Below are 25,288 nucleotides of genomic sequence, written 5' to 3'. Positions count from 1 at the left end.
TTTGCAAATTTCTTACCATTGGGAGAATGAAGCAAAAATAGTTTTTAATCTGTCCATAAGTGATTATTTGTTAATAAAATTCGTCAGCTATTTTTGATTATATACTTTTCAATTAATGTAATTTGAATCTCATTTTGTGGCAATCTTTCCAGTAGGTCTGTTCTAGTATTTCAATTATAATGTATTCAATCAAAACAGGAGCGCTAGTTTAGTATTAAGTGAGTAGAAAAAGTAGCCTGAACGTTTTGCCGTAGTTTGCGAACAGTTGTTTTTGAGCTGAGATGGAACAGAGACTTTAGTGTCCTTTTATTCACGTGGCTTGTTTTGCCATAACTTTATTGTTTCCACAGTCCAATTTTTGTACGAATGGTATTGGAATGCTCAATAAATTTAATTGAAATCTAGTTGTAGATAATACTTACACAAATAATGTTTTGTGATTTTGAAAGCAATTTTTTTGTACAGAAAGTAGGTAAAAATTTCGCATAGTTATCTCGAAAAATTATCTAGTTCTAACATCTTCAAATTTATCGCTGGCGATTTGCCAGATTGTTTTGAATAAAGGTTTCCCGATTTTACTAAGCAAGTTTTCAAGTATTTGGTAGTTTCATCCTTTGTGAAGGCACTAAACTTCCTAGACGCAACTTGTTTTTTTAAACTTACGAAGTTTGTCAGGACCTTATGTTCTCTATGTTCCTATCCTCCTTCATTTTGTTGTTAGCTCCTCTGTGTTTTAATGATAAAAGTTGAATTATTTAGAAATCAATCGATTACTCTTAATGTGATTGCTAATACGTGCACACTTTTTAAAAACAAATTTTTCAATTGTATATTAAAAATTACCAATTTGCTAAATACCCTACTGATCGAATCCTGTTTTTCTCTCCAAGAGACAAAAAATGACAGGTCTCAGGTGCTTGTCATTGGGATATACCGTCCTCTGTTGGAACGGTCTTGTATGTAGTTAATGGTTCCAACGAATTCGATAAGTTTTCTTGAGATGCAATTTTTACGAATTTCGTTTTGATCTATTTTCTTCTTGCATTTGTTATATTATTTCATATTATTTTCATAGGCGTTTTTGTCACCATCTGAAATGTTTTATCTTGTCTTCTGTTTGCAATATTTCAGAATGAAGATTGCCGATGTTTTTGACCTTAATTTATTTTTGTGAAAAGCATACAGTGTCAAAAGCAATAAGTTCCGAATCGCATACCGTGAATAATTCGAAAATTGGAATTATTAAAATGCTAAAATTTTTAAAAAGACAGTCGCTGATGAGCTAAAATAAAAGTTTTTGTTGAAATTGAAACTTAACTGGTTAAGTTACACTTCTAGACACACCCCTTTTTTTAACAAAAAACTCAAGGGCGAATAGCAAGCCTTTGAAATTGAGGCTTACTCAAACATTTTTCTTTTTTCTGAAAATTCAAGTTTTTTTACCTGTTAGTTTTTTCAAACTCGAGTCAAATAGCAATCGAAATTTTCGTAGCATTGTTTATAGCAGCTTGAGGAAACTCAATATTTAGTACCAAGACAAAAATTTTTGTAATATCATAACCGTGCCATACAAACAGCAAACCAGCCTTTCTTGTTTCATTTTTAATTCATTTTTTATTCAAATTTTCCTCATTTTTTGACATCAAATTTGGTCCAAAATTTTTGGAAAGCAAATAAATATAGCGATGGTTGGGTGGTGTGTAGAGGGTGTTGATGGGGGGGGGGGTATCTTCTGGGTTGATAAAACTGTTTTGACGTATACATGTGTACTTTGTCTTGTTTATTCTGGTTAGTTACATTTTGGTGTCAATTTACTATTACAATTAGCTGTAAGTTTTGCTAATATAATTTACCACTGGGATTTCTCACTGATTGGTCTAGACTTAAAAGGGGTTCAATTTGCCGCAAACAAAAGCACTCACTCTATTTCCGTGTGAACAAAATTTGGTCTCTTTTCAGGTTGGCAAAGTTTAGTACTTTGATAAAAATGAATTTCCTGCGGGGAATAAGAGGAACAAGGGGAATAAAACGGAAAAAGCGTAAAAAGTGTGAAGCACTTTCATCGCTCGACTTATTTTTAAGGTCTGCAGAGGAGTAATTTGGCGAGATCCTTTCTGTTTATGACGCAAATGTGGTTAACTTGTACAGTCTAATGCATACATGCACTTTGAGAGGGTTTCTGTATCCTATGGGAATTCACGTGCATAAAATGATTAGAGATTTAGAAAGAAAGACAGAAGAGTGAAAGAGGTTTTGATGAAGTTGTTGATGATGCCAGGGATTTTATCACACCAGACTGAGATGAAAACATGTTCTAATTCAGTGTAGACAAATAAAGCCCATGTCAAAACAAGCATGAAGTGTTGTGTTGAATGATGAAAAAATATGAATGTATATAAAAATTAACAACTTCTTATTATCGGAATTCTACGCAACCACGTCCCACGGCATAGTAAAAAAATAACCAGACCATAGACCCCCTAACCACCCCCTCCCCCTCCCACACACACACACACACACACACACACACACACACACACACACACACACGCACACACACACGCACACACACACACACATACACACACATTCACCCAAACAGCCACACACACACCACACACACATGCACACCACACACACACACACACACACACACACACACACACACACACACACACACGCACGCACACCAAACACACACACACATTCACCCAAACAGCCACACACACACACCACACACACATGCACACCACACACACACACACACACACACACACACACAAACACACACACACACACACATTCACCCAAACAGCCACACACACACATGCACGCACACACACACACACACACACACACACACACACACACACACGCACACACACACGCACACACACACATACACACACACACATTCACCCAAACAGCCACACACACACCACACACACATGCACACCACACACACACACACACACACACACACACACACACACACACACACTGTTATCTTTTCTTTAGTCTGATCTGCTTTCAGAGACAACGACTGGTTTTCAAGAGTTTATTTTGCTGTATGTTATTCTATAAGCTTGTATGCTTGTTAAATAATAGCTTACAAAGGTGTGGTTTATACCCGCATTTACTATCAAAGTTAAGTGTGGCACGATGAAACTCATGTATGATAATGAGTAAAAAGGTTTGGCATTGAAAGTCATGAGAAATCAAAGTTAAAGATATGACTTTTACAGCGATTATGAATACGAACTCAACAAATTTGAACTAAATAACAAGGGGAAGGATTGGGGGGGCTAAACGGTTACGGACCGTTTACACTCCGGCAAGCAACAACAAAACTTAGCAAATAAATTTATCAGAAAAGAACAAAATAATTGACATCAGAAATTCAAATTTACTGCCTCAATAGTTTCCGCTTAAGTGAGTTTTATGCATCAATTTGACATCATTGAAGGAGTATTCATTCACCCTCCGCGGCCAACGAAGAAGAAGAATCATTGTCAGTTTCAAACACCTTGCCCAATCTCACTGCGGGACGTTGAACCATGCCAGTACTGGTCTTGATGTCGAAGCTTCTTGCCACTCCATCTCTACTCACATGTGCTTTGACGATCCGACCAATGGGCCAAATTCCTCGGGGTGTAAAATCTTTGTAGAGCCAAACAACATCGTCTTCCTTGAGCTCAGCGTTGGCCTGCTGCCATTTTGTCCGTCTGTTAAGTTCCGGTACAAATTCTTTGAGAAGACGAGACCAATAGTGGTCCAAAAGTGTCTGTGACTCCTTGAAGTCTTTAATTGAAAACCGGGTTCTGTTGTTTGCCAGAGGTTTCAGGCAGAAGTGTCGTCTTCTCATCAGGAAATGATTCGGTGTTAATGGTTCCTCGTCAGTCAAAGTGCTCCCAACATGCGTCAGTGGGCGTGAATTAAGAATTCCTTCTGCCTCCGCTACGACTGTATGGAAGACTGAAAAGTTTAGTCGGCGGCTTCCGAGGACAACAAGTAGGCTTCGTTTAGCCGACTGGATAAGTCGTTCCCAAACCCCTCCGAAGTGCGGTGCCAGAGGTGGGTTGAACGTCCACTGGATGTTCTATTGGGCCAGCTGGAGACGTATGTAATTGTTGTCTGGTTTGTAGTTTTCCTGAAAATTGAGTTTCATTGCCTGGTTAGCTCTAACAAAGTTTTTCCCGTTGTCCGAAACAATGACATCAGGGTATCCTCGTCTGGATACAAAACGTCGAATAGCCATTAGTAGACAGTCAGTAGAAAGGTCCTCACAAACTTCCAAGTGTACTGCTCGTGTGACCAAGCATGTAAACATGCAGACATAATTGAGTTCTGTCTGGGTTCTGGATTTTTCAATGTGAAAGGGACCGAACATGTCCATTCCAGTATTCACAAATGGGTAGAGTTTGGAGTGCTCCGGAAAGCGAAATTTTGGTAGAGGAGCCATCTTCGGTCTGACATTGTCTGCTCGCCAGATGAAGCAGTACTTCCCTAAAGTTCTTAGAGCTCTGCGGATTCCAACTATCATGAACGTTGCTTGGATATGTGCACGAACATGTTCAATTCCATGGTGCCCGCAGTCGTGATGTGCTTTCTCAATAAGCAGTTTGGCAACTCTGCACTTACTGTGGAGTATCACCGGATGTTTGCTCTGAAAAGGCAATCCAGATTTTTGAATTCGTCCCTCAACCCTGAGTAGTCCGTCGCTATCCACAAAGAGTGTATATGGTAATAGTTTGTCCTTCTTGTCTAGGGGTAGTCCACTTTGAAGTCGAGAAAGTGTGTCCTTGAAGTGTGTGGACTGAGATATCCTCAAGAGAAAGCTCCGAGCCTTGTTTTCGTCAGCCGCGAAGTCGTCCAAGTCGCAAGGTATGTCGCGTTTGATCAACCTCTTCAGTACGCGCACTGCTCGAAACACTGTTCTAAGTGTGCCAAGGAGTCTAGGCCAATTTGAAAATCTGTTTGGATCTACCAACGGTTTATCACTGTCCTTGACATCAACTTGAGTGGCGTATGTTTGAGCTGTTTTGTCACCGGAGAATGTCCACTCACTCTCAGGTTTGATCAGGAAAGAAGGTGCTGTTATCCACAATTTTTGAAGATCGCATGGAGCTAGTCTCTGGTACCATGATCAGCCGGGTTCATTTTTCCTGGTACGTGTTGCCAGTCGTCTTTGTTTGAGTTCTCAGCAATTTTGTTGAGCCTATTTGCGATGTACATCTTCTGTCGATCCTTTGATTTGATCCAGCTGAGTACTGCTGTGCTGTCGGTCCAAAATTTTTTGCTCTTCACATCAATTGTCATCTCGGTCTCACAGAAGCCTGCTAGTTCTGCTCCCAGTGTAGCTGCTTCGAGCTCCAATTTGGGAATGCTCATCTGTTTGATTGGTGCCACCTTGGACTTGCTGATGACGTAGTGGGTAGCTATTGAGCCGTCAGCGGAGATTGTCCTCAGGTACACTACTGCTGATACTGCTGAAAGTGAAGCGTCTGTGAAGGTGTGCAACTCGTGAGTTCCATCGACGTTGGGAACTAAACATCTGGGGATTTGAATTGAAGGCATATTCTCGAAGTCTTCCATCCATTGCTGAATTTTGTCGTAATGTTCCTTTGATAGTAGCTGGTCCCAATTGTGTCCTTGTTTGACGACTTTTTGCAAGATGCATCTCAGTCGAATTGCAAAAGGCGAGATTATTCCAATGGGATCAACCAAAGAAGCCGCCATTGAGAGAAGCTTTGTCTGTGTGATATTCTCTCTTTCAAAGCTCAGCTTGGGTTTCGCAAAAAGAAGTTGATCGGATTCAGGGTACCATGTTTGACCAAGTATCCTTTGTAACTTTAGAACTCCAATTCTGTCTTCCTCTGGAATCTTTTCCAGCACAGCAGGGTTATTGCTGAGAAACTTAGTGAGGTTGAATCCCCCTGTTTTGAGGACATGTTTCAGCTCAGTCGCTGTATTTGCTGCCTCTTCCTCTGTTGAGAATGTTTGATTGAAGTCATCCATGTAGAATTGTTTTGTGATTGAGTCAAAGATTTTTGGGTGTTCTTGTCTGTTATCGTTGGAGCACTTTTGCAGAACAAAAATTGCGCAAGCAGGAGAACATGTTGCTCCAAAAATGAGTCATTGGTATTTGGATGTCCTCTCCTGACCATTGTCGCTCCACAAAAAACGGAGAGCATCTTGGTCTTCTTCTCTGATTCCAACTTGCATAAACATAGCCTCTATGTCTGCTGTTACTGCAACCTTGTACTGACGAAACCGTAGAAGAAGTCCATGTAGATTGCACAAAAGGTCCGGTCCCGTTAGCAGTGCATCGTTCAAAGAAACCCCTTTGTATTTTGAGGCTGCATTTGTCACTCGTCTTATCTTGTCTGGTTTTTGCTTGTTGATGACGGGATGATGCGGTAGGTACCAAATGTTCTTTGCGTCTTGGTTCGTAACAGCTGCTATGTATCCCTTATCCATATCATCAACGATAGTGGTCATATATCTCTGTTTCAGTTGGTTGTCCCTCTCTAATCGCTTCTGCAGGGCGTGCCACTGAACCCTTGCCATGAAATAGTTGTTGGGTAGCGTGACGTTTTCTCGCCAAGGGAGTCCAATCTCATATCTTTCCCCATTGTGATGTGTGGTCTCTGCCAAAGTCTTTATTGCCTTCTGGTCTTCTTCATTGTGTCCCTTCGTAGAACCCTGACTAAAGTTGACACCTTCAAAGGTCCAAAAAAGATGTAGAAGATTTTCGTCCGGGTCGTCACTACCTCGCTTGAGATGGTTGAAAAGAGTGATGTTGTGGTTTCTGCTTCCTTTATGGTTTGGTTGAAAGTACTCTTGTGGCACAGGGCCTGTCAAAGTCCATCCTAACAGTGTGTTGACTCCGTAGGGTGTTCCTGGTTTGCCGGTAGTGAATTGTCTTGGAACAGTAGCCAGAAAAGCATCTGCCCCTATGAGTATTCCAATTTTGTTGTCACGAATTTGTGGGAAGTTGATTTCTGCCAAATGATCATGGTCTCTACAAAGTCTATTCAACATTTCTGCGGGGACAATTGGCATCTGGAACTGCTCAATGGAGGTTGCGTACACAGGAAGACTTGTCACCGGTTTTGAGCTGTGAAGTGAACCAATTCCAATCATGACATCAGCTGTTGTCACCGTGTGCTCCCCATGTAGCGAAGCTAGAGGAAGTTCTATATCTTTGGGGACTCTAATCCGAAGAGCATCAGCAATGTTTTGTGTGATCTGTGTATTATCACTTCCACTGTCCAAAAGTGCATAGGTCTCTATGTTGAAGTCTTTGTAGAAGAGCGTGACTGGTATTGCCTGTAGTTGAATAAAAGCTCTGACCCATGTGGGTTCCCGATTTCTGCTACAAGTGTGGTTTTGCACCCGTGGAAGTTTTGATGGATCATCATTCAGTTCGTTGCTAGTCACTGATTGAAAGTGAGTGTTACTTCTGTCATTAGTTTGCTGGGGATTGATGTGCTGCTGATTGGCAGTTTGATGCGAGTTGTTGTTTCCATAGCTTGGATTACGAGGGTTGAAACTGTTTTGATTGTATCCCCTTCTGTTGTTGGTATTTGGCGTGTTACTGGTTGTTGACGAAAGCTGAGACGTTGTATGGTTGAAGTTTCTACCGTAGTTTGACTGCACCGGGTTGTTCCTGGATTGAAATCCCCCTTTACTCGTTGCTGGGAAATCACTTCTCTGCGAAGTCCTGAAGTCGTCTCGATGGAGAGTTGAATGATGAAACCCATTGCATCTGTCTACAAGACATCGAATCTTTGATTTACAAAATCCACCCTCATGTCTCTTCAAGCAATTGACACACAAGTTGTGATGCCTCACCAATTGCTGACGGTCAGCTACCGACTTGCTCAGGTATTCTTTGCAGCGACCAAGGTTGTGATCCCCAGAGCATAGTTGACAATTTGAGCTGGCTTGAAGAACTATGTTGGAGTGTTTCTGGCCTTGGAAAGGCCGTTCAACCCGGTCTGTCCTTTGTGGTCTTTGTGGAGAGACATCCTCGCAAGCCTCTGCATATGTGCTTATCCAATCTGCAAAGTCAGCCAGATTTGGCTGCTCTATTCTCATGCTCCTTACATGTTGATTCCAGTGAATCGTCATTGGTGTTGTCAACTTCTCCCTGGCAACTTTAACTACCGCAGAAGCCTTCAGGTCCGATTCAAAATGGTGAAGTCGAAAGGTCTGTACCAAACGTCTGAGGAAGGACGCAAAACTTACAAAGCTGCTGGGATCATCCATTCTGGTCCTAGGCCATTGTTCAAGTTGTGTGAGGTACGCACTCACAACATGCTGCGGCTTTCCAAACTTTCTGATAAGTTCCTGAAGGGCCTCCTCATAGAAGTCTCCGTTGTAAGAGTATCCACAGATGAAGTCTTTTGCTTTGTGAGTTACCGAGTTTTGCAAGTATGTCATTTTCTGAACAGTTGAAAGAGCTGGGTTGTCGTGAATGGTTGACTTGAAAAAGCTGTACCATTGATGCCACATCAAAGGATCGCCTGAGAAATGGTCAAGACTAATCTTTGGTAGACTGAACGCATTCATCATCACTTGATGGTTGGTCCATTCAGAACTGTGCGGTCGTTGTTGGAACTGTTGCTCAGAAAAATGTTGTGGCATGAAATTGAAGTGACGGTTGGACTCTCCGTTGGGAGCGTTCATCATTTTGTTTGTCTCTGGGAATGAGTGATCCATTTGACTACCGAGCAATTGACGTGACTGCTGCTGATCCCGCGGATAGTGATTGTCTGCAAAAGTTTGAGTGAAATTGTCAGGCATTGCCTGATGTTGAAATCCGGTTGCTGTACCGGAATTCCAGTACACAGTGTCTGATGGTTGATCGCTAGAAATATTGAGGGTAGCAAAACCTTGATTTGGAACATTCACATCAACAATCGGGCAACTCTGAACCTGTTTCGCACCTTCACTGAAGCTGTGATGCTCCTGTATCGCACTGTTCTCTTTTGGTTTCTGTTGCTGAGCATTGTATTTTTCTACACTTGTTCTTTCTTTTTGAAGATCACGATGACTGTTTTTGAACGGTACACCATCATGGTCATCAGAACTGAACACCTCATCCCAGCTCTCAGCGTTTTCACCTGCATTTTGCATTGGCGTTTTACGTCTCATTCCGCTTGGTTGTTTACGTCTGCTTCCTGAAACAACCACCTTGCTGCGTATTTTGTTGGGCTCCTCCGAGGAGGTGTCGGAAGAGATGAACTTTTGATGGTTTGACCCATGAAGCAATCTGACTTTTTGTTTGGTTCTCAGCCATTTGCAATTTCTCCGTGCAGACTCTGCAGCAACAGTGTCGAACTCTTCTTGTGTCAACTGTTGTTCTATGAGTTCGTTACACATGCGATCAAGCTCCGCTTTTTGCTGTCGAAGTTCGTCAACGAGCTCTTGGAGGTCTGTTGCTGCTTCTGTTTGTTGCATTTGTTCGTCGAGTAGGTCTTGTGCTGCTTCCCACTCAATGACTTTGAACTTCAAGAGTTGCATGAGTTGAGCCTTGGAGGTTGACTTTGTTTTGGTTTTGCTTGACATGGTTCTGGCTTTTTTCCTGGTTAATGGTTACTTTGTTTATGGTTGCACGATGACATTCACAAAAAACAATTATTGCACTATGAGTGTTATGAGTCACTGCACTTTTAGTTAGCACTTAAAATGTTGTTTGAACGCTTATTAATTGTTTTTTTTTGTATCTAAAAATAACTTGAATGCTATTTATACCGTTGTTGTGGACAGCTATTAATGGTTTGGTTGTCTTATGTTTTACCAAATCTTGCTTGAATGCTGTTTTTTTTATTAAATTATATTATGCACGCTTTGCGCTGGGGGAGGGTTTTGTCTGATCACGGTCGCAAAGAAACACCCTAACCTGGGGAGGATACTGTTTTACCTTTTAGAAAGTTTTGTGCCTAGAAACAAAAACTTTTGCACTTGCGTGTCAGCAGGTGCAAAACTGTAAATCAGAATCAGCTAGAGTATCTGTTTGAATGTAAGAAGGGCTTAATCAAACCCTGAAATTTTAAATGCTCTTTCGCTAGACTTAGGGTCAGAGAGTTTTAGCTGAACTAGAACGTGCTATAATCTAAGAAAGATCAGGCTTTGCTACCTATGTATATGTTCGACTATCCCCGTCGTCAGCCTATGCGTTGGTTCAAAAGAGAACCCACAGCCTCAGCCGCTCAGGCCCCAGTCAATCTTATTAGCAAATGTGGGACCTCTAGCCGCATGGACTAGAGAACTGCATTGAGCGGATTGCATCATAATGTTCGGAGTGCAATGAACGATGCAGGGGGAAGGTCATCGAACTGTAACTTACTTAGAAAGCCTGACAGCCTAGAAATTTGAAGTGCTAAAATATCAGATGGAAAAAATCTATAGCACGTTTAATTCAGCTAGGTGGTGGGATTTTTTTTAAGGTGTTAGTGAAAAACTACAAGTCAGAAATTTTAAGTTGTCTCTGTATTGTGAGTCGATGGTTCGGTTTTAAAACCTAGGATGCGCCAAAAATTGTTATCTTTTCTTTAGTCTGATCTGCTTTCAGAGACAACGACTGGTTTTCAAGAGTTTATTTTGCTGTATGTTATTCTATAAGCTTGTATGCTTGTTAAATAATAGCTTACAAAGGTGTGGTTTATACCCGCATTTACTATCAAAGTTAAGTGTGGCACGATGAAACTCATGTATGATAATGAGTAAAAAGGTTTGGCATTGAAAGTCATGAAAAATCAAAGTTAAAGATATGACTTTTACAGCGATTATGAATACGAACTCAACAAATTTGAACTAAATAACAAGGGGAAGGATTGGGGGGGGGGCTAAACGGTTACGGACCGTTTACACACACACACACACACACACACACACACACACACACGCACACCAAACACACACACACACATTCACCCAAACAGCCACACACACACACCACACACACACATGCACACCACACACACACACACACACACATTCACCCAAACAGCCACACACACATGCACGCACGATCACACCTACACGCACACACACACACGCGCACACGAGCACACAAGCACACGCACATAAATACAGACAAACACAATATCTCTCACATACAAAACACATACACAATCACAAACAGAAAAACAAACACACAAACAAATGCACACAGAAACACCCGGGTCGAGGTTTGGTCAAGAAATTAGGTAAGATTAGCGGTGAACAGCGGTGAAAAAACTTTTCTCACTGCAAAGCGCCCGCATCTTTTAGCGTTCAATGCGTGAATTTTTGTAAGATTTGCGATTTTAAGCGGTGAAAAAAATTTTTTCATCGCATTCACCGGATTTCTTACAAAAAAGAAACTGCCGTAGAGAGGGTCGAACCTCGCACCTCCGGCATGTCAGCAACTTCTCATTCAACTGCGCCATATATAACTTACTGCAATGACATTTTCAGTGAAAATAAGATACACGTTGAAATTAGCGGTGAATATCTTTAAGATTTGCAACTTTAGTTGAATATTTTTTTTCACTGGTAGCGGTGAAATTTTTTTAATCAACGCATTCTGCTGGCAGCGCTGAATTGTTTTTCACAGCTTTCTGCTGGTAGTGGTGAAAAATTATTTCACCGCTTAAGCGTTGAAAAAATTCACCGCTTAAAAGTTTTTTCAACGCATTCCTTGCATTGAGAGCAAATCCTACACTTTTTACTCAAATTTTTAAACAATTTTAAGCAATTTAGCGCTGACACTTCGACCCGGGCATATGCACATAAAAACACAGAGACAGACAAAAACTTTCTTTTTTGGCTTGCGTTTGATTGAAAATTCAACAAAATAGTGCAGGCAACAAATTAATTTGTGCGTACATCAAAAATTGTAACAGGTCGTACTGATTGCTGTGCAAAAGTTAATCTAATTACTGTAATAAGTGTTCTTAAATTTTTTTTCAAAAAAATTAAGAGATTCTAATTGATTACGTAAACTTAGGCTAAAAATAGTCTGTGAGGCCACATCTTGAGGACTAACAGAATGTACATCACTCTGACAAGATTTAAAAAAATGAGTTGTTAATATCAAAAATTGCCAAAAAGAAGCTAACGAAATTTAGAACATCAAAAAAGGACATGTTTCTACAAATTTCAGTAAAAAGATGAAAATGTTGAGAACAGAGAGATCTCGACAGAAGTCAATATGACAATTTTCGTGTGTTGCGTTTGAACAATTTATCATTGTTATCAGCTATCAGCAAGCAACTAAATATATATTGACTTTTGTTTTTCTATTTCTTCTTTTCATCAATTTAAGATTAATACAGATAAAATTTGTATTATTATTATTATTATTATTATTATTAATATTATTATTATTATTATTATTATTATTATTATTATTATTATTATTATTATTAGTATTATTATTATTATTTTTAATATTTTTTAATCTTATTTTTATTACAACTATTATTATTATTATTATTATTATTACTATTATTATTATTATTATTATTATTATTATTATTATTTTAAAAATTTTTCTTATTAATATTATTATTATTATTACTATTTTTCTTATTATTATTATTATTATTATTTTTATAATGATTATTATTATCACTCTTATAGTTTTTATGGTTATTATTATTATTATCATATTACTATTATTATTATTTTTAATATTTTTATTAATAATATTATTATTACTATTATTATCATTATTGTTAATAGTATTATTATTATTATTATTATTATTATTATTATTATTATTATTATTATTATTATTATTATTATTATTATTATTAATATTATTATTATCATTATAAATATTATTATTATTATTATAATTATTATTATTATTATTATTATTAATATTATTATTATTGTTGTTATTATTATTTTAAATTTTATTATTGTTATGAATAAAATCTTTTTTTAAATCGAAATTACCATTACTATTTTTCTATTATCGGTTTCTTTTTTATCCGAGTCAATTTTTTTAGTTTTGTTATTGTTCTAATTGCTATTTTATTAATATATTTTTTTATTTTTTGTCTCAGTATTTTATTTTTATTGGCATTAATTTTATTATTACTATGATTAATATTAAAAGTAACTTTTTATTATTCTTATCATTATTATTATTATTATTATTATTATTATTATTATTATTATTATTATTTTTATTAACATTATTATTATTATTCTTTTTTTATTGTTATTATTATTATTATTATTATTATTATTATTATTTTTATTTTTAATATTATTATTATTCTTATTTTTATTATTAATATTATTATTATTCTTATTTTTATTATTATTATTATTAATAATAATATTTTTATTATTATTTTTATTATTATTATTATTATTTGTATTATTATTATTATTATTGTTATTATTATTATTATTATTATTATTATTATTATTATTATTATTATTATTATTATTATTATTATTATTAGTATTATTAATTTTATTATAATAATAATTTTTAAAATGTTGTTATTATTGTTATTTTCTCTTATTGTTATAATTCTTTAGCATTATTAGTACATAAAATTGCACAAACTCACAAAATCAGACACAAAAATATACAAACATATACACATTGCTAATGATATGGCCGTCATTATTAAAATTGCTTTTTGTAGTATCCAGTTGACTTGAATGAGTGGCTTTATTAGGGTAGTGCTGGTAATATGCATCGCAACACCTTTTCTAAATGTTCGACAACTAATAACGTACGGACCTTTTTCAAGTTTTTCGTTGTCAATCTTTTAGAAAATGTTTGTTGATAATTGGAAAAATTTTAGAAGTCTTTGAATCTTTGAAAAAAGTAATTTTCAGTATTTTGCTGTTAAAAAAAAGAAAACTCTTGGGATAATAGATGATGAAACTTGTCGTGTACACTTCTAATTTTTTGGCTTTCTTTTGTTGCTAGCTGCAGTGAAAAAGTATACAAAAAAACAAAACATGTGAAACTGATTTTAAACTTGATTGAAAGTTTAGTTATTATCAAAATGAATGGTCAATGCTACTGCTCCCTATGTTTTTGTTAATTGGAACAGCATTTAGAAACTTGAACACAAAAACACCCAATTAATAGATCTGCTCGTTTACAATTGCTACTTTTTTTCAAAAAGAATCTCTAAATTTTGTTGCTTAAAATTTTTTTTCGCAGAATTGGTGGTGAAAAAATTTTCTGGTGAATTTCTATCAGCGTTCGTTATCTTATGTTCAACATTTAGACACGCCATCGAAAGGAAAATTCAGAGGTTATTTTGGGATGTTGCATAAGTACATGATAAATTGGATGAACTCTTCAGTACGGAAAACAGTAAGAAAAACGGAGTCAGACAAACAACGAAATTGCCTTGCAAAAATCTTGCACTTTTTCGTGGACAAGAAATTTGGGATTTTCGGCCAATTTTAGCTACAGGAAATTTAGTTAATTTAGTGCAGCGTTTATTGAAAAGAGAATGTTCATCGCTTTCAGAAATCTTAACAAACAACTTTAAACTTCTTGTTCCCTTCGTTTCTCCCATTGTCTATAGGTTTCCGTTGTAATGGCAATCAAAATTTTTGACACACAATAACAGTACACAACTGTAGATACAGCAAGCAAATTGAACATGCTGAAGTGTTTGGCTACTTTTTTCTCAACTATGTGAGGCAAAATTTTTTTGAGGGGAAATTTACAACTAATCTCTATACGACATATAAGAGAGAGTAAAAACATGGATGTTCACCGGTGAATTGATTCCACTTAATTTATCATCATATGAGATTGTGACAAAAGTAAAACATTGAATTAACAGAAATTAAATGATTGATTAAATAGCTTCCCCGGATAAACCAAAAGCTGTTATCCTAGAACTTTCCTCTTATGGATCCTTATTGTCATAGACGAAAAAAGCTGTACGAAATTGGCAGGATTACAAGTTTCCGATAAAAGAAAGTTCTATGGTTACAACTTTATCATAAAGCAAAGTTCTATGACTACAACTTTCTCATGAAGGAAAGTTCTATGATTACAACTTTATCCTAATAGGAAAGTTGTATGATTCCCTAGTTGAGAGGTCTACTCGATGGAAAAAATTATAAAGTTGATCTGGGGGTGTTTTCCTGCCTTAAATACACGATCGACTTACTAGTAGGGGTCGATCTAAAGTCTTTTCATAAGTCTACCAACGGTATTTCCATACCAATTATCGGTCGACCACGGTCTTTTCATATATCGACCAACTGTCTTTTCTTATCCCATATCAATCGACCTACGGTCTATCAAATCCAGTATCGGTCGACTCATATTCTTTTCATAAGTCGACCAAATGTATTTTCATACCCGATATCGGTCAACCAGGGTCTCTTCATATCCGGTACAATTGACCTTAAACCTGATCGTAGGGCTTTTTTTACCCGAACTAGAGGGTTTCATAGGACGCAGATTTTTGAAGCAGTAATCTTGTCTTAGCTTTTGCATGAGCCTTTTTATTTTTTTGAAGACTGGAGCCGGTGCATTACTGAGCACCTGACCTAGCCGCAAAAAAAACAAAGACCCTAAATAGCAAAGACTTGTGTGCGAAAGGGTCATAAACAAGAGCGGGAGTTATCGCACTGAAGAAAGAAACAGAAAAACATATAAGAACATCAAAACGCACGAGAAAGCGAACGAGCGCAAAACGAGTGAAAGAAAAACCAACGATTGTGAAAACGAACAAACGAATAGCGAGCGACAGCAAAAATGAGCCAAACGAAAACGAACGAGCGTGAAAGTGAATCATTTTTCTTTTGTGGCCTAAACAGAAAGTTAGACATGCACTTTACCGGTGATAACATATTTCAAACACCGGTTTCCAGAAATCTATCCAATATTTGATTTTTAAACTTATTGTCTAAACCAAGTGTGACTAGTTTATTTGTCACCACGAAATGTGATAATATAGCCTTCAGAGACTTCCAGCTTGGTGTTCATAACACTTTAAACAATTTTTCTCTCTAGAAGTTAATCTTTTCACTGACTACAGTCGCATTGAAATATATAAAGAGTTCAAATATCATGTAAACTACTCAAAAGTAGTAATTTCAGCTGGTCTGTACACCTAAATGAGACAGAAAAGTTGATATTAACTTTTAAATAAGGATAAAATAACTTTTTTTTTGTTAATTAAAAGTCTGCTTGGCGAAATTCGTAAATGGTCATTTTTATTAGTTTTATGATCCTTAAAAGCGTTCTTAAGTAGAACAACAGTTCTACCGAGGCCATCACACAGCTTAAATATATAAATTTGGGTCAAAATTTTTTGCCACAAAACAATTTTTTTCTCGGGCCTAAATAGAATGTTTCATACGTACTATACCGTTGATAACAATGTTAAAACACTGATTTTCAGAAAAATACAAAATAAACTTTTTTTATTTTATATTGCATACGTCACGAGTGACTAGTTTAATCGGAACCAAAAAACTTTATCGATGTACGCATGATATTAATTTCGGCTGTTAACAAGCACTTAAATTTGATGATGCTTTATAAAGTTTTATAACTACGACTTTTTCATGAAAAAATGCAAATAAGGTCTTCTGAGGCGCAGATTTCAGTTTACAATAGAATAACAAATTTTCGAAACATCTAGCAATTGTGATGTTTAAATCGTAGGTTGCGAAAAAAAAATATGAAGTTCTATGACAACAACTTTCCCATATGGTATAACTGAAAAGTAACTTTTTTAAATTTTTTTCTTTTTAATTTTTTGAAACGAATTAATTGTTCTTTGTTTGAGCCGTTTTCATAATTTCTCTAAGAAATTGTTTATTTACAACTTTGATTAATGAAAGTTCTAGGATTACAACTTTTATAGACGACATAATAGGAAGTTGCGATTTTACAACTTTTTCAATTATGAAGTCAACCCGGGTCTATAAAAAAACAGGTATAAAAAATCAAATTCATTAATCAAATTCAATCAAATTTTTTTTTCGTTACTGAAGATATAATGGATTTGTTTAAGTAATTTAATTTTCACCCAGAAAAGCTGTGAAGGAATTTATAAGCTTAAAATTTTTCTTTTCGTCTCAATGATTCCTTTTACGGCAGCGTGTGTCAAATATAAAAACGCGTTAAGAAAGTGTTTATTAGCTCAGCAGTAAAATCAAAATTTCAATCAGCAGATCGCGTGTATCAAATTTCAGGAAGATTAATCCGTTAATCCCAACCCTACTGATTTTTATCAAATGAACTGAAATAGAAATGGAATGACCTTTATGTGACGACCGTTATAAAATGTACAGCCATAGTACGACTAGTTTTTAACTACATAATTTTTGTTAATGTTTCATTACGTCAAATTATAAATTCCCTCTAATTACAACTCAGAAGTAGAACGTTTCTACTCACAAGGTATCTTTGTAACTGCTACCTTTAATTATTAGTGTATTCATTCGACGCCGCTTCCTATAAGGCACAAAAATTATGCTTTGAAGCTGTTGTTTTTGGGGGATCAAATTTAATTCTCTCCTTTGTGGATTGTCTGAGCTCTGAATTATCATCATAATCTGCCATATTAACCTCAAGAATAATTTTTACTAGTTCTATTCCAAACGACTTTTGTTGTTTATCTCAGGCGCTGCTGATAAATGCGCTTTCATTTTGTGTTGCGATGAATTTTCATTGTAATGTTAAATGGTATTTGAGCGGACTGACAACAAATTTGTTTTATTAAGGGCTTATTGCGCCATGAATTACTACACATCTGCCCAAAACGAGAGGCCGCGGGATTTCGGCACAGAGATGATGCAACCAAAACGAAAAATCAGACGAAGTCATTCTGAAGAATCGATCAGAAGACTCAAAAAGAAAACAGAAGAAGATACCACGACATTACCCGACACTTTGAAGCCCTTATTGCTCCAATCAACCGCTCATGGAATCCCAAGAGCCGCACGAGGTCCTGGAATGTTCAGAAGAGTGTTCTGGATCCTGATATTTGTTGTTTGCTTCCTAAGTTTCATCGTCCAAACTGGGTATCTCTGCGCGAGGTTCTTCAGTTTTCCAGTTAATACGAAGTTAACGGTGCGAACAAGAAAGAACGTATCGTGGCCGGCAGTAACGGTGTGCAACTTGAACAAGTTCTCGCGGCTCAAAATTGACAACGTTGGCAATTTGGTGAACCTAAATGGGATGATATTCCAATCAGCTGTCGGTGAGTTTTTGTCAGTCTTTATCTTGTTAATTGATCTCGAACGAAGTTTGAAGCAAAAATTGTAAACGTGTTGATCTTTTTTATGCAAAATCTTTGCTTGATTGTTTTGACTTTTTGAGTGAGTTTTACGCCCTTGACTTTTTCGTTTTGCGTGATCTAAATTTATCCCTCAATCATAAGTACCAGCAGCTGAAAAAGTAGTGGCGGCAGTTCACTACTAAAGGTCCAATGAAAATTGCGCCAAAATTGGAATGATTTTTTTCACTTCAAATTCTATTAGTGGCTATATTTTTATATAATAACCTGTAACGATTTTATTTGAAGCCCCTTCTTAGTGAACTTAGCTACTCCTCGACTGAAAGAGGCAGCAAAAGATTTGAGCTCCCATTAGTCGTTCGAGAGTCAATTCTTCCGATGTTAGTCTGTTATCTTTTGTTCACATGCAATTCGTGAAGATTGAGTTGATAACTGTGTCAACATGAGAGTAACAAGATCAAAAGTACGAATTGAAAATTGTACTGGCGGAAGCAATAACGATATGATATCTATGCATTGGGAATTTTTCAGTATACCATAGTGAAACAAAACTGGAAACACCCAGCCAAGTCTTGTAGGATTATGTATATCTTGGCTTATCTTAAAACGTCTAATTAAAACATGACGATGAAAGTTTTCTTCATAAGTCATCGTAAGAGCTTAACAAAGTCTTGGCAAGATTAAAACAAAAATTCTTGGCCAAACATTTCATGATCTTGACAAAAACTTGGAATTGCCAAGACTCAGTTTTGAGTCCCAAGGATGATACGCGCCAATCGAACCAAAATTCGGTGAGACAAATACTGCTATAAAGTGGTCCATTATAAAGTTCCGCCACTGTCGGTTCACAGCTCGGAATTAAAAAGGAAGAGGAGGAAAGAACCACACCGATTATAGAATTTCAAAAAAAATTGATTGAAATATAAAAACTTGCAGAAAACTTGTTAAATAGAAATGGTTCGGTCATGAATAGGAGAAATGTAGAAATCTGGGTTTTTGTAAGAGAAACAGTATTCCGAGTGAGATTAGTAGGAATTGATGCACCGGGTTACTATTGAAATTGGTTTTGAAAAGAATTGAATTCAGGCTTCAATACATTTGCAATTTTTTGCTAAAAAACTATCTAAGTTTCCTGTTGTTTTTTTTCGCGTTAAAATTTAGGTATCTCTTTTTCTGGATTAAAATAAGCATTACTTCAATATTGTTAGGGAAGGAAATTCCATTCTGCGGGGAGCGAAAATGTTTTAGCTCCAAAAAGTGAGTTTAGAAAAGCCTCACGCTCACCGCCTTTTATAATAATTCTAAACTTTTCGGCAAAACGCATTTTTAACTGGGTCTTTCAATCTCATTTAAATGAACTCAACAAATTAGAAGATTTAGGACAAGTGCTGTTGCTATAGAAGAAACTGCGACTGGCCGAGTAGTGGATAATAATCGAAGGGTCAAACACAGAGTTGAAGACAATGAATTTTTGTAAATTCACCGTAAAGTCACAAAATTACATAAATTCATCGTAAGCATCGCATTCAAAATTATCAAAATCATCGCAAAATTGTTAGAATTTTTGCTTCCTTCTAAATATTCTTTCGAAGAAAAGTTATTGTCTCGGGAGAAATTACACGGTCCAGCTTACCGAATTAAAGAAGAATTAAACTTTTATAATTTTTTTCAGAGCTAATGTACCAGGAGTACCAGGAGTGTAGGGAGGAGGAACAGATGTTCGACTGTGGGAATGGGGAGTGTGGCTTCACCTTCTGGACATGTGACGGGGTGTATGACTGCAACACCAACAAGGACGAGAGAAACACTGGCTGCTGTGAGGCCATCCAGGAACAGTACGAGATGAACCAACTTGACCAAGGTCAGTTATCATACCCAAACACAAATACTCTTTCCACCCTAATTCAGACATATCATAAACATCACAATTCTTATATTTCAAGGGTTAAATGTTAGTTTCATAACCTTTCAAATCCCATCAGTTAGAGTCTAAGTCCTATCTGTCATTGTGCTGAACTGTTTCCTTCTCCCGTGAACAAAATTTTAGTTTTCATTACAATTTGTGAACAAACTGTTGTTATTTTTGCTGTGATTGTGTCTTTTATCGCCTAATAATATGTTATATAATTATAGAGATGTGTGAAAAATCAGTTTGGAAGCTCATATTCTCTCAAGATGGGATATTTCCCTTATGTTGAATGCCAGTTTCTAGAATATTGAATCATACAAATACAAGCAACCAAAACCAAAATGAATAGAAATTAAGCTCTTTATTTATTTGCTCAGGGGTCACCAAACCACGGATTTTACTCTACAATCTGATCTTTGATGTAAGATATAGTCACGGGGGTCATGATCGACACTTATAGTTGTAGTGCGAGAGTGAATAGATCCACAACCAGCTCCTTAAAAAAATGATGAAGTCACTTCTGCATTATAATTTTGTAATATTGACTTTTCAGTAGTCAAAAATTTGTAAAATTTCATTCTAGAGAGCGTTCCCTTAGACTATATCCAATATTTATGTTTCAATCTCATAAACAGAATTCTTGGGTCTTTCCCATTATAGCCCCCATGAAGTTATACCCCCCCAATGAAATTATAGCCCCCATTATGGTATATTTACCATGATGGAGGATATAGGTTATTTGACACTAAGCTGGGGGGGGGTATAATGGGAAAAACCCGAATTCTTTTCGTGTCATTTAAAACAAATTTACTCTTTATTCAGATCTGCCATAGTAAAAATGAAATCACATTTTAACCCAACGTATACGCTTGTTATTATTTCAACATGCAACCAAGTTTTTGGAAACTCATGTACCATCTATCGTATCTCACGTGCTAAAATGTTTCGGCATTGGTCAAATCGCTTCTAAAAGAAAAAAGTTATTGAAACAAGATTAATATTCATCACAGAAGGTATATTATTAAGGATGATTTTTACACAAATCTGACAATATCGGTCAAGTTTTTCTCATTGTGAAGGTATGTTTTTTGGCTAAATTCTGCAACAGCGGAAATAACAAATGATTCAGAAGATGTGCTATAAAATTACCATAAATTTATAAACCAACTAAGTTAAATCAAGTGATTGAGAATGTCCTATGATTTCAGTTTCAAAAGGCTTCAATTGTTTGGGTAGCAACCCACATTTACTGTTATGAACTCCTCCCTCAAATCTATTCGGTTATTTTATTGAGCTTAGATTGATTTCATGATTCGTTTCAAAGTATTCTACAGTACATCAGACGTAGAATAAAATACACGAAATTGAGAACGACTTAGATAAGAAAGGAACAACCTCTCCCAATTACGAAAATTAAACCAGTTTTTTTTCTGAAATCTCAGTATTATGAACTCCAATTTATCTATGTTAAAGGTTTATGCCATTTCAGAGACTCCAGAGGTTTATAATGGGTCTCTCAAAGTTTAATTTTCATTACAAAGTATTTTTGCTATTATTGTGGCCTGTGCCGACAAGTAATTTTGTTGTACAATTATAGCATCTTTTATTCAAAACAATTACTGTTGCTGACGTTTATACGTTTAGTCTTATACATTGATTCTTATACGTTGTGAAATACAAAATTTCCTGTGCCGAAATAGGATTTTGCTTGCTATATCAACTTTGTACCGATACATTGCTGATCTCAAGAAATTAAGTCTTGAATTCTTATTAGTTTTATATATATATATATATATATATATATATATATATATATGTTTATATATATATATATACATATATATATATATATATATATATATATATATATATATATATATATATATATGTATATATATATATATATCCAGGGTTTAAATACTGTGAACAATTGGCATATTTCAATTGCCGTAATTTGTCGTAACTTTGCTCAATCTCCTGTCAGTTTTCCGTAACATTATGTTAATGTTGCTAGATTTAATGAATTCAGTTTTAAAAAAAATAGACTGTTTTGCTGAACGTTTTAACCAAATTTTTGGCTAAAATTTTGGCTAAATTTTTCAAAAAAGAGCGGTTTTTCATTAAAAAGACTTCGATTATTGATCCTTTTTGAAAGTTATCGCAACGAGAGCGGACATTTTGGTCAACCGAGAGAAAAAATCAGGGAGCACAACAACAACTGGACTTGTGAACACTTGTGAAGAGTCGGCTTCCCAGCCCAAGAAAGTGCGAGAGGTGGTTTCAGTCATCATGTTTACATGTATATTGGGTGACTGGAGCATTCTGACGTGGTCCTCAGGGCAGCGCAACCGAGCATCACAAAAAACTGTAAGACCCAGACAATTTGGGTTAGAAAAAGACGGATTTCACCAGAAAAGGCGAAAGTGGCCGCAATTGACGAAAAACGCGTAAAAACTTAGAAAAAACTGGTTATATTCGAAAAAATTAAACTCAGTCGAAACTGATAAATTGATATTGGTCGAACGTAATGAAGGGGTAGGAAATTGAAAAACCAGCTTTCGAAAAATTCGATAAATTTATCGAATTTTTTTTGCTATTTTTAGGTCGAAAATTTGAAAAATCGAAAATTTGGTCAAATTTTTGATAAACTGGTAAATTATTGTTCAGTGTAGTTGAGGTAACAGTATAATACAGGTATTCAACAAAATATTTGAATTTAGACCAAATTTTTGAGAATTGTCGTTTTTAACGATTTTTGAGAAAAAATCTCAAAAAACATCAAAAAACAAGAAAGATTCGTAGTTTTTCGTCCCGAAACGGTAAATACACGTTGATGTGAGCTTATGGTATTCATTTTGGGTGCTAGTTCGTTGTTCCAAGCCATCAATAGTCAACCAAAAGGCACCCAAAATCGGTATAAAAGCACTGTATTTTCACTTCCGGGTTTAAGTTTGAATCGTTTTGCTGTTAACGAAAGAAAAACGGTACAATATCAGTTGGATTTCGTCTTCCGGCACAAAACTGATGTCATAAGCTGGCACGACGGTATAAACAATTCGTTGACTTCTCACTGAACGAATAATTTCCGAGCACTAGCGTTCTCCGAACTTTCTAATGTGCTAGAAAGTTACCAAACTCGTTTGAAAGCTATAGTTTATTGCCCGCGAAACGGAGCACCAAATATCTTTGGTTTTCTCAAGCAAACAGACGTTTTGACTATCTATGTAATGATTGACCTAGTGTCAAAGCGGAAACAGAAAGATCCAAAATTAGTAGATGAGTACTATCAGTTGCACCAGAAAGTTCATTTGGAACTTAAGTCGTTAACATTAATTTTAACGCATCAAAAATCACTTCGCCGTTTGCTTAAGAAAACTCGTCATAGCAAACTCAATAAACGACGCCGTAGAGCCAAAAAGAATAAGAAACTCGCCGCTGAAGTGGCGTTAACTTCGAGTTTCCACTGAGTCCTATTTCTTTCCGGCTCGGTGACCTCATTTAACTCTACTAGGGGTTATAGAGCTTGTTTGTTGTGGGACTCAGTCGCACCGTCGTGTCCTGCTTTCGTTGCGTAGTTATTGTAGTGTCGTTCGATTGGCACCACTCACTTTCTCAAGGTTTTCAATTATCGCATCCGCCGATCCAGAGTTTTTCCCGTTTCGTCTTTCGCTCGCTGCGTGGTCGCGACTCAGCGTTTCGGGTCCTCTTGTTGCGCGCGAATACTATATTCCTATTACGCTTTGGGGTTTTGCTCTCTGAGTCTCAATTGATTGTGGGTTCTGTGTCCCCAGTTTAAACTACAGGGGTTATTGAAACTATAGTAATTGAGACTCAGTCATTCTCCCCTCCCAATCTCCCGTTCCTCGAGTTACGCCCCAACTTATATTTCCCCTGTCACGAGAATTGTCCAATTATTGATAACGCTTTTCAATCTAAATTGTTCTATCTCCCAATTTGTTCTATCTCCTAAATTGTTGTCCTAAAATCCCAATTTTGCAGTGCACTAAGTTCAATATTGTTTCACCTTCCCTTTCTGTTTGTTCACCAAATCTGTAAGTTAATCTATTGTTGTATTTTTTTCTCCCATTATGTCAAATCCATTTACAAGCAAAGTTCCTAAGGTGTATGATGCAAGGGCCCAGATTGAGAAAGAGTTGTGCAAACTTTACGAAAGCATTGATGACGCTATCCACGAAAAAGCGAGGCGAGTGAGAGCAGAGATTTTGGTTACCAAATGCAAAGATCTACCCGAAAATTGTATAACAAAAAATGATGGCCTGATGGGTCTTGCAGCTAAGACTGAACAAACAGAGAAACTTCAGTCCGAATTAGAAGAATGGCTGGCAGTTGTGAATAAAAGACACGATGAGTATATGGAAAATGCCCGAGACTATATAGACTCCACTCAGAGCAACGAAAATTCGAAAAAGGGCTCCCAAGGATCCCACAAATCTTTGTCTGCTGGTACCTCTTCGAAGGCTTCAGCCGCTTGCAGGAAAGACTTTATATTAGCAAAAATTAGACGAGAAGAAGTGAAGGAAGAAAACAAAGCGGCTGCTCGAATTGCTGAAAGAGAGTATGAAATTGAGATGGCAGAGAGAGAACGTGAAATGGCTGAGAGAAGGCATGAGATAGAATTGTTTTCTAAGAAACGTCAAATAGACCTCGAGAAAATGCATGAGGAAAATCGAAAACGTCTCGTTGAAGCTAAAATGCAGGAAATTAACTTAATGGACGATGAATCTTTGCTTTTAGAGACCGCCACTGTTAGTTCCTCAAAACATGGCAGTATCTACCTAACAAAGAGCGAAAATCGCGTCAAAGATTGGGCCGAGTCAGTTGGTAGCCAAAAAACAGCCATCTTGACGTGCAAACAGAAAAAATCCATCGCTTGTTTCGATCAAGCTATTTCTTCCGCGGCAGCAGACGGACAAAATAGTAACTCTATTGCCCAAGAACAGGGTAATACTGTCGAGAATCATTTTTTTTGAGAACCATCGATCAGAAATGAACGATCAAAACCAACAGCATGCACCACAATTGATTCCTCAACCGTCAGATTTGGCTAGAAATAATGATCTTATCCAGCAAATCAATCAAGGCAGCGAAGAGCCTGAACTCAATAATC

General features: G+C 36.5%; 1 protein-coding gene across 15 annotated transcripts in view; it reads left to right on the top strand.

Moving 5' to 3' along the window:
* The window catches only part of LOC142341428 (epithelial sodium channel subunit alpha-like), a 137,459-nt gene that overhangs the window by 69,625 nt on the left and 42,546 nt on the right, over positions 1–25,288 (top strand). For all 15 annotated transcript variants that reach the window (XM_075392466.1, XM_075392457.1, XM_075392449.1 and 12 more), the window contains 2 exons: positions 17,737–18,215; positions 19,924–20,112. In XM_075392466.1, coding sequence (XP_075248581.1) covers positions 17,750–18,215; positions 19,924–20,112 — 655 coding nt within the window. In that variant the 5' untranslated portion in view covers positions 17,737–17,749. The remainder of the gene's footprint in view (positions 1–17,736; positions 18,216–19,923; positions 20,113–25,288) is intronic.

Source organism: Convolutriloba macropyga, chromosome 1 (assembly GCF_964194025.1).
Source record: "Convolutriloba macropyga chromosome 1, txConMacr16.3, whole genome shotgun sequence".
Taxonomy (NCBI): Eukaryota; Metazoa; Xenacoelomorpha; order Acoela; family Convolutidae; genus Convolutriloba; species Convolutriloba macropyga.
The sequence above is the reverse complement of the archived record's forward strand: the minus strand, read 5'-3'. Positions and strand labels throughout refer to the sequence as shown.